At 34.5% G+C, this 10,372-nt stretch overlaps 2 protein-coding genes across 3 annotated transcripts; both read left to right on the top strand.

Annotated features, from left to right (window-relative positions):
- Positions 1 to 4,109: 4,109 nt before the first annotated feature.
- On the top strand, positions 4,110 to 7,363 carry LOC114269584 (CBL-interacting serine/threonine-protein kinase 23-like). The gene is made up of 4 exons (XM_082867963.1): positions 4,110 to 4,583; positions 6,607 to 6,726; positions 6,847 to 6,974; positions 7,247 to 7,363. Exons 1-4 carry the CDS (start codon positions 4,446 to 4,448, stop codon positions 7,248 to 7,250), a joined length of 390 nt encoding a protein of 129 aa, XP_082724089.1. The 5' UTR covers positions 4,110 to 4,445; the 3' UTR covers positions 7,251 to 7,363.
- A 113-nt stretch (positions 7,364 to 7,476) lies between these two features.
- On the top strand, positions 7,477 to 9,449 carry LOC145788751 (secretory carrier-associated membrane protein 4-like). Of its 2 annotated transcripts, none has more exons than XR_014328779.1 (5): positions 7,477 to 7,622; positions 7,705 to 7,767; positions 8,010 to 8,043; positions 8,157 to 8,949; positions 9,051 to 9,169. XR_014328779.1 is itself a non-coding variant. In XM_082867962.1 (5 exons), exons 1-5 carry the CDS (start codon positions 7,509 to 7,511, stop codon positions 9,317 to 9,319), a joined length of 603 nt encoding a protein of 200 aa, XP_082724088.1. In that variant the 5' UTR covers positions 7,477 to 7,508; the 3' UTR covers positions 9,320 to 9,449. The 2 variants fall into 2 exon arrangements, 1 of the variants encoding a protein (XP_082724088.1); XM_082867962.1 differs by having other exon boundaries at positions 8,157 to 8,279; positions 9,051 to 9,449.
- The last annotated feature ends 923 nt before the right edge of the window (positions 9,450 to 10,372 follow it).

Genomic DNA, 10,372 nt, shown 5'->3' with positions numbered 1-10,372 from the left:
GTGTCCTTGAGCTCAAATCCGACCTCTAAAGGTTCCAAACTCATAATCTCAGCGCAAACTTCACATATTTGTGTACTAACATAGTACAAACACTAAATTACAACATAATGGAGCTCAATTTCACAAAATAATCACATGCATGGCTCAAATTACACCAAACTCATTTTCATCATAACACATTCATGTATTCAAAGCTCCTATCCTCATAAATTGTACATGCATGTGTTGTATTACTCTCATCTTCAACTTAGATGATACAAATGGTGATCATAGCATGAGCTTTAGCCAAAACTCTACATGAATCATGTATTTCAAGCTCAAACATGCAAATTCAAAACAACTTCTTACATGCATGCACATATTGGCTCTCAATTCAACAAAACCAATTCAATTACACTTCAATCCTTACTCTTGATCATTAATCAACTTTGAATACACAAAATTAGACATTAAACTCATGGATTTACTCACCTAGGAGCATCAAACACCCAAGTTCTAGCCAATTCTTGAGTTCAATCTTCAAATTCCCAAGCTTGAGCCAAAAATTGCACAAGTCTCTCCCTCTCTCTCTCTCTCTCTCTATGGCCGGCCCTCTCTCTCTCACAATTGTATATCTCAGATTTTTTTTTGAGTTCAAAGGAAGTAAGGGAGAGTGTATCAAGGCCCCCACTCAACACAATATAATAATAATAAATAATTGGGCACTAATTCACCAATTTAATCAACTTAATCTGGTCCGAATCAATTTTCGATTAAATTTCACCGTAGGCTCTAAAAATTATGCCAATCATAATGGCGCGATCAATTTCGGTTTCGGTGTCCGATAAGGCCTTCAATTTAATTTGGAAAGCAGATGATCAAACAGATATTCCTACGGTAGACAGATAGAAATTCAAAACACATGTTTTCACATAATTGCACACAAAATCATATTAAACACATAGTCATACTCGTATTAAGGACCAATTAACATATTATGGAACAAGGGTGTCACAGTCTTCCCCTCTTTAGGAAGTTTGGTCCCTCACACTAATTTTACCTTCGTCGGGAAACAAATGTGAATATCGCAGGCGCATTTCATCCTCTTTCTCCCATGTGGCATCCGTCCTATAGTGTTCTTTCCATTCTACTTTCACCACTGGGATAGACTTGCTTCTCAATTGTTTCACTTGCCGATCAATAATTCATTCTGGCCATTCGGCGTATTCCATATTTTCATCTATAGCTACCCGGTGATAGTCAATCACATGAAACGGGTCTCGGAGGTAGCCCCTCAACATCGACACATGAAACACATTATGGATTTGCTCAAATCCCGGTGGCAAAGCAACTCTATAGGCAACTGGACCGAGCCTTTCCAGAATCTGAAACGGCCCGATGTAACGGAGCGACAACTTGCCCTTCTTTCCAAACCTGACTGGGCCTTTCATTGGGTACACACGAATAAACACATGGTCACTGACCTCATACTCAAGAGGTCTTCGTTGAACATCTGCATAATTCTTTTGTCGGTCCTGAGCTATTTTGAGCCTTTGCCGAATGGTTTTGATCTTTTCAGAAGTGCCTTGCACAATTTCAAGCCCAAGTAAAGCTCTATCCCCGACTTCTGTCCAACAAATAGGGGATCTACACCTTCTACCATACAAAGCCTCGTATGGTGCCATACCGATGCTGGAGTGGAAGCTATTATTATAAGCAAATTCTGCAAGTGGCAAATAATCTTCCCAACTCCCCTGAAAATCCAAAGCACACATCCGAAGCATATCTTCCAAAGTCTGTATTGTTCGTTCTGATTGCCCATCGGTCTGTGGGTGGAATGCAGTACTGAATCTTAGTTCTGTCCCCATAGCTTCCTACAAACTCTTCCACAATCTTGATACAAATTTCGGATCTCTATCCGACACAATAGATACCGGAACTCCGTGTAAACGGACAATCTCATCAACATAAATAGTAGCCAATCTATAAGCATTAAGCGTAGTTCTAACTAGAAGAAAATGTGCCACTTTAGTCAGTCTATCAACTACAACCCAAATAGAATCCATACCTCAAGAAGTCTGAGGTAGGACAACAACGAAATCCATAGTCACATGTTCTCACTTCCATTCAGGAATAGGAAGAGTTTGAAGTAGACCGCCTAGTTTCTGATGTTCAGCCTTAACTTGCTGACACTGAAGACACTTGGACACATATTCTGCAATCTCTTTCTTCATTTTAGGCCACCAATAGGTTTGTTTCAAATCCCGATACATTTTATTGTTACCCTGATGCATAGCAAATACGGATCTGCGGGCTTCATCTAAAACCCTCATCTTTAGTTCCGGAATGTCTGGGACGCACATTCGGTTTCGGAATCTCAACACTTCATTTACAATATTGAACTCTGCTTTCGGACTTGTCTCGAATTCATCAATCACTTTCTTGAGGAATTCATCCTCTTTTTGTTTCTGCTTAATTTCATCAATGATTGCCGGCTCGGCTGTAATAGCGGCTATCAATCCACCATGTTCACATATTACCACTTCAATTTCAAATTTCTCAAAATCTTGCAAGATCTCTCTCTGTTCAGTGAGCAAACAAGCCATACTCCCTGTTGATTTTCTGCTCAAGGCATCAGCAACTGTGTTAGCTTTCCCGGGGTGATACAGAATCTCTAGATCATAGTCTTTTATCAGTTCCAGCCATCTCGTCTGTCGCATATTCAACTCCTTCTGCGTAAAGAAGTATTTCAGACTTTTGTGATCCGTGTAGACTTCACACATTGCCCCATACAGATAATGCCGTCAGATTTTCAAAGCAAAAATGACTGCGGCTAATTCTAAGTCATTGTTGGGTAGTTTTTCTCATGCAGTCTCAACTGTCGGGAGGCATAAGCAATAACCTTTCTGTTCTGCATTAGCACACAACCCAAACCTTTATAAGATGCATCACTGAAAATTACAAAATTTTCCGTACCTGACAGTAGTGTCAACACTGGTGCAGTGGTCAATCTCATTTTCAATTCATGAAAGACAGCTTCTCTTTCGTCATTTCATTCAAATATTTGCCCCTTGCGAGTCAGTTGGGTAAGAGGTACATCTATCTTGGAAAAGTTTTTCACAAACCTCCTGTAGTAACCAGCCAAGCCCATGAAACTGCGAACTTCTGTCACATTTGTCGGTGTAGGCCAATTCACAATCACTACTACAAAAATAGTTAAAGATCACACTTTGACCAAAAAAAAGATCTCACTTTTATTGAAAGTGTGATAAAAAAAATTAGATTGGTATTTTAATCACACTTAATTTGATTGAATGTGATAATATTTATTTTTTATGTCACTTTTCAATTAAGTGTGATTATATATATATATATATATTTTTTAATCACACCTTCTAATTAAAGTGTGATTATATATACACTACTACTTTTTAATCACACTTTTTAAACAAGTGTGATTATATATATATATATATATATATATTAATCACACATTCTAATTAAAGTGTGATTATTTATATATTTTTTAATCACGCATTCTAATTAAAGTGTGATTATTTATATATTTTTGAATCACATCTTCTAAATAAAGTGTGATTATATATACACTATTACTTTTTAATCACACTTTTTAAATAAGTGTGATTATATATATATATATTTTTAACCACACATTCTAATTAAAGTGTGATTATTTATATATTTTTTAATCACACTTTTTAAATTAGTGTAATTATATATATATATATATATATATATTTAATTACACTCCCTAAATAGGTGTGATTGTATAAAATATTTCAATTTGATTTTTATATAAAATATACAATTCCCAAATCAAAGATCTTCCTTTATGTAGTTTGGGAAGTGAGTTTTTATGTAGTTTTTTTAGTTGTAAGATTTTATTGGAGAAATTTTTTTTAGTGTTTGAAAAGATAGTTAAGTTTTTTTGTGGTTAGATGTGATGTTTGTGAAAGAAAAAATAAAATAATTATGAAATTAGATGTAATATTTTGTTTAGATTTATTTTTTTAATTTTGCAAAAATTTATCTTCTAATGAAAAAAAGAAAAAAGAAAAAAACTCAACACACAAACCTCCCAAACACCACCCAAAAATCAAATATTTTGAGTAAACAATATAAAAGGGCCCAAACCAATCCTGATCCAAATTCAACCACACTCATACAGTCCCACTAGGGTTTTTAAGACTTGTACTACGCAACTTACACTTATCTCTGCCGCTCCGGCTAGGGTTTACAGACCCCCACAATTTTTGTCTCTCTTTCTCTCTCTCTAAGTTTATTGTTGTTGTAAGATCTAATTATGGAGTTAACCAATAACTAGGGTTTCCTGGTTGCTTCTGAAACTCCAAAAGCTTCGAGCTTTTACATCGCTATGTATCTGTAAAAACATATATCGAACTATATAACAATGGCGACCACAAACCCTTTTGATCTTCTCGGCGATGATGACAACGACGACCCCAATCAGCTCCTCCAGAAGCTCCCTCCCCCTCCGAAGAAAGCCCCAGCTCCGGCTCAGTCCGTCGCCACTACTCAGCCGGCTAAGCTGCCCTCCAAGCCTCTCCCTCCAGCTCAGGCCGGTAAAGCCTCTAATTTAGAGTCTCTCTCTCTCTCTCTCTCTCTCTCTCTCTCTCTCTCTCTATCTATCTATCTCTCTCTTCATTTCCAAATCATATGCTTAAGATCGATGTGTTTGTGCATCTGTATGTATATGTGTTTTTATACAATATAAATGTGTACATATTGTGTTTTATGTTTTGATATATGGTGGAAATGGAATGAAAATGAAATTCAGATTATTGATGTTCATCTTTGAATGAAAAAAAGTTGTGTTTTTGGTGTGAGGTTGCTGAGAAAATGGAGGAAATTAAAAGATTTGATTTCATGAAGAGGAGATTTAGAATTCTCATATATGTTATTTGCAAAATTTTCTACAGATACTTTATAGGAGGTAGAAAAAAATAAAAGAATACATTTGGATGTATTTATGTTCTTTGATATTGCTAGCATTGGACTTTTACAGATTCTACCATGGTTACCATCACCATCATGGTAGTTTTTAAAATAAAGTACCTTGGTACATTGTCATTTTCTGAAATGAAGAATAGATTTTCTGGTGGATCTTGTTCTTTATTTAGTACTTAAAGTCATCCTTAAGAAAGGTTCCGGTTTCATTATTTATTTATTTTTCCTTTTTGAAATGTTTCTGAATTAGATCTTTGATTAGACAGTCGTACAAGCAGTTGGCAGCTCTTCCTTTATATAAAATATACAATTTGAAATTTTTCCTTTTTGAAATGTTTCTTTTATTTGTGGTGTTTGGCTTGGGGTTTGATCTTGTTGTAATATGCACCTTTATATTTTCTTTCTTATCTATTTGATCTCTTGATTCATGAATGGTGCAGATTTCTATTATACTTTTTTTGTCATAAATTCCTCAAAACTCTCATCAAAATACACCCTTGACATAACTAGAGTATCTTGTGAAATTCATATTTTATTTGTTCCTCAATATTTACTCTCTAGACACATCTCATTTTATTGGTACTTCACTTCAGCACTTCCCCGCTCGTTGCTTGGTTCATATCCTCTCTTTTTGGTGAGTCTAGAAACTAATATAAAAAGCTATTTCTTGCCTTGCTAGGCATCTCATTCTTGTGTATATGCTAGTTGTTCAGTCACAGTGTGATGAGATATGCTTGCTGCTTAGATTGGATGTCTACATTTTTCAGATTCTTCTCTATTCACTACTAGAAAAAGTAGATATAACCACATTTTTTGTGGCATTTTTTTTTTTTGTAAATGTCGCTAAATCTGTTAACCAATCTTTTAAATTCCTGATGACGGTGGGATAACCCTCCTCCAGCCCAGCCAGAGACCCACCCTGCCTCATAAGAGAGGTGATGTGCTCATGCAAATCCTTGTTGGCTACTAGTTTGATTTCATTCATACCACTTCTCTACTACTAGTAGTATTTTTTCCAAGTACTTTAATATCTATGTTTTGGGTATTGTTGTGTTGGTTTTCTCCTTTCTCCAACCTGAATTGTAGTGGTGAAAGATCCTCTGTTCGCAAATGTTTGTTATTTGTCCTTAAAAACACTCATAATTAGTGGATTACATGTGAATCTCATGTGTGTAAGACTTTAAAACATATCCATTAACAGGGAAGTTGTGCCAAAAAGAAGTGAAGTTTGCAAGTTCACTGAATGAATTTTATATGTTGCATGAATCTGGCTATCAGTCTCTTGCCTTGATATGAAAAGCTTAATTGTAGTATTTGAGTGCTACGTTTGGTCTTTAATTTTAAAGGCAAATTACCCTTGTAGTTATTGTAATTTCACTCTTATGTTGATAATTTGGTCATTTAGTTCTATTTTCCTTGACCAAAAAAAAAAAAAGAATTTCTTACCATGTTACAATTTAATGCAATTGATTATGCCTATTGTAGAAATTGGGTTTAGATGAAATTTGGTGATTATGGTGTTAGACATCCAATTTGAAACAAATTTTATAACCACTCTTACCACTACCATAGTTGGTGGAACTTATCTGTGAGGTGAGTATCCAATGCTTTGCAAATGTTATTTCATTGTATAAACAGCGCATTACCATTGTGAAGGTCATTGAGAATGAGTGGTTTAAGAAGGGATATAAGCCTCCTATTTTTGCAAACGAGGATGTTAGTCTCGACGATGTGGATGCTATTTTTAATGAATCAAGGGTAACTATATCTTGCTTACAATTTCAGTCAAAAAATATTTGATCATCTACCCTTTCGGTTAGTATTGAGGAATAGGGCATTGGGGGTGACTTTAATTGTGATTTTTGTTTTGATGTACAGGACACTCAAAACCTTGTCGTGGAAAGACGAGAAGAACAACCTGTGAATCCTGTCTCTATGAACGCTTTTGAATACTTATATCTAAATCTTAGGGTCTCAACCTCAGTTCTCTGTTTGAAAAGCAAATGGTATGTCAAAGGCATATAGTTTTTTGATTGTTATGTTTTGGTAGCCGAGCTATCAGATGCAGAGATCTTTAGAATCTGAGCATTCCATGCCTTTTTGTCAATTAAGTTAGAGTTCCTATCTCATATCATGAATGAACCAGCTGATATTTAGTTATTGGTCACCTAAATATGCCAATTCAAGTAACTCAATATTTTGGTTTTTATGTTTTGTGCTTTTGTTTTTCTTTTCTCTTTTTAGCTTCTAATGATAACAATTGATTTTTGTTTGGCAGGTGAAACGATGACAACCCTTCTCAATGATAAATGTACTAAGTTATTGTATGAACAGTACACAACTAGGTTATTTGTAGCCACTGCAAGTACCAGTTAATGCATTATTTACTAAGCTGATATATATATATATATATACTTTAATTCTCGTTGTTTTTATGACTACAAGATGCATCATGCAATTTTGGATTTTTGTTTTTATATTATTTTTAACCTGTTTTCATTATTCATATTGATCATCAGGCCATCCAAATTGTCCCTTGTATGCAGAATGGCAGTGCTGCTCCAAAGTCACGCATTCCTCAAATGGTTGCTCAAACACTGGGTTTTGGCCAAAAACATGATGCAACTGTTGATATACCGTTGGATTCAATGAATGTAATCAATTTACAGTTTGAATTTATATTGTTTCATAGTATTGGGAGCACTGAGTTGTATATCATGTGGTGTGATATGGCAGGATCCTAAGAAAAAAGAGAAGGAACTTGCAGCTTGGGAAGTGGATCTAAAAAGGAGAGAACGTGTTAGTTTTGCCTTTCATTATCGAGAATATACTTGCAACTGTACCTCATAAATCTGTTTGTATTTTCTTATTTGTAAATTACTTATTTGACTGCCTTCAAAATAACAACCAGAGTTCTTCATGATTTGATGACGACTTCTTTAGATGTTGCCATTATCGCAATATATATATTGATTGTGTACACTTTTTAAGATATTTATATACTTGTTTTCAATAGTACTGATGCATGCTATATTTTTCAGGAAATTAAACGAAGGGAAGATACTGTTTCCAGTGGTAAGCCATGAGATGAAGGCCAATACGTATATATTGCTTTGAGAATAGTTTTATATGCTTTTCCTGGATAATGATATTTTTCTGATTTATTTCTTCTAATATTGCATTTTCAGCTGGTGTCGCTTCAGATGATAAAAACTGGCCTCCATGTTTCCCAATTATTCATCATGATATAGGCAATGAAATTCTTGTTCACGCTCAGAAGTTGCAGTATCTGGCTTTTGCAAGTTGGTTAGGTATAGATGGCTTCATTTTTCTAATTTGAGCATTTTCCTTATTCCTTTTATGTGTCGACTTCTGAGTTTGATCACCATATACTGGCAATACTGCTGTCTTAGCTAGTTGCTTTCTTTAAGAAACACCCCCTCCCTGCCTCTGGGCTGCCAAATGAATGAAATAATAAAATAAAGCAAAAATCAATACTCATCACCTGTTCATTTTTCATAGATGAGTTTTTGATATATGAATACTCATGATCAAATTACTGTTTTTTTACTTTATTGACTGCCTGAATATCAATGAAGTGCTGATCGTCCAGCATGATTTATTATATGTTTTAGTTGAGATTAAATATAGAGGATAGTTTCATGACAACTAAAGTGACTTAATCTGCTTATTCCTACACCACCTCCACCATCACGACCACCACCAGAAAGAAGTCTTGCAAGGTTAATATTCGAAATTGGATGATACAAGAGTAAATTTTTTTCCTCCCTTTTTCATTTATAGTCTTTCTGATATAACTTTGGTAAGAAGACTTCAATTGATCTGCATTTCTTTTATATATAACTTAGCCTGTTTCACTGATATTTTTTTTCCCCTTTACCCCACTTGCCATTGCAGGCATAGTTCTTTGCCTTGTATTTAATGTTATTGCTGTGATAGTTTGTTGGATTAGAGGTGAAGGTAAGGTTTCTAATATTTTCTTTTCTTCCGTACTTTGGGCATATGCATAAAAGTGTTGACAGGTTACAATATAGAACTTCTGACGTGGTCACTATTTCCAGGTGTAAAAATATTTTTCCTGGCAACAATCTATGCTCTACTTGGATGCCCTCTTTCATATGTCATATGGTATAGGCCACTTTACCATGCAATGAGGTATTCAGCTATTCTTGTTCTCGCTTTTCATTTCCCAATTTCATCCCGTGCCATCTGTGGGAAATTTCAAAATTCATGTACACTTTTTTCCAGGGGGGGAGGGACGTCAGTAGGCCTCCCCATGCCCCATAATCCCTTCAACCTGGTAGGATTCAATCCTAGGTCTCTTATATGACTACTAATGCTTGGCCAGGTATTTTGAGATAATAATGTATTTTCTTTATGATTTTTCATACGCTTGTGCCATCTGTTAGTGTTTGCACTTATTCTTTGGTAGACAGACATGCATGAAATGGGTAGCTATTTTCTCTTGTTTTTCCTCCAAAGGTGCAAAAGAAAATGCAGCCTCTGCTTCTCCAAAACCTACTGCTGCTGGTGATAATAACCCCTCCCCACCCCCCACAAAAAAAAAAGGAGTAAATTCTGGAGTTTTTATTTATTTATGTATGGGTACCTAGAATTATGGTTCAACAGTAATAATAAAATGCATTCACAAAAAGATCGTACACAAGCTGTATTAAGATTTCTCATTTTTAAATACTGTGCTCATTAGTGACCTCCTAATTACAATGTCATTGACTGCTATGGCATCTAATTGTTAACAGGGAAGTTATTTCCAAAAGGATTAAGATCAAGCAGAAATGATTAATGTTCCTATTTTGGTTTGCTGAATTAACTTTTTAGTTTATTCATATGCATCAGCGGTTTTTGGATTAATTTGTGTTTTCATTTTTCAGGTCAGAATTTTTTGGAGAGATGCAAAATATGGTCCAAGAATTAAAGAACTTGTTTAATATATGTAAGCACAGTTAATTTTTTTTTATTTAATTCCTTTGTATATAGTTTTGAATATTTAATTTCCATTTATGAAATATATGACGTTATTCTATTCAATATATGGTTATGATTCAAAATATAGTATATAGTGTGTATTACATTCTTCAAATGTGTATACAAAAATAATATTGATTATTTTTCAAATATGTCGAATCCTTTTTTTATCACAAATTTCATTAGTTATTAATCACACTTAAAAGATGTGATCTAAATGTTATTAATCACACTTAAAAGATGTGATGCAAATATAATTAATCACACTTAAAATGTGTGATCTAAATGTTATTAATCACACTTAAAAAGTGTGATTAAAAATGACCATTTTTAATCACACTTCCAAAGATCACACTTAAAAAGTGTGATCTAAATATTTTTAATCACACTTAAAAGG

The sequence above is a fragment of the Camellia sinensis genome, chromosome 5 (assembly GCF_055761805.1).
Source record: "Camellia sinensis isolate YWXY chromosome 5, ASM5576180v1, whole genome shotgun sequence".
Classification (NCBI taxonomy): Eukaryota; Viridiplantae; Streptophyta; class Magnoliopsida; order Ericales; family Theaceae; genus Camellia; species Camellia sinensis.
The sequence above is the reverse complement of the archived record's forward strand: the minus strand, read 5'-3'. Positions and strand labels throughout refer to the sequence as shown.

Excerpts from the sequence above, each read along its gene's own strand:
- LOC145788751 (XM_082867962.1), top strand. The coding sequence starts at position 7,509 with ATGCAGAATGGCAGTGCTGCTCCAAAGTCACGCATTCCTCAAATGGTT. Across the intron at positions 7,623-7,704 it reads TACCGTTGGATTCAATGAAT|GATCCTAAGAAAAAAGAGAA; the intron begins GTAATCAATTTA and ends GTGATATGGCAG. Across the intron at positions 8,280-9,050 it reads GGCTTTTGCAAGTTGGTTAG|GTGTAAAAATATTTTTCCTG; the intron begins GTATAGATGGCT and ends CACTATTTCCAG.
- LOC114269584 (XM_082867963.1), top strand. The coding sequence starts at position 4,446 with ATGATGACAACGACGACCCCAATCAGCTCCTCCAGAAGCTCCCTCCCC. Across the intron at positions 4,584-6,606 it reads TCTCCCTCCAGCTCAGGCCG|CGCATTACCATTGTGAAGGT; the intron begins GTAAAGCCTCTA and ends TTGTATAAACAG. Across the intron at positions 6,727-6,846 it reads CTATTTTTAATGAATCAAGG|GACACTCAAAACCTTGTCGT; the intron begins GTAACTATATCT and ends TTTGATGTACAG.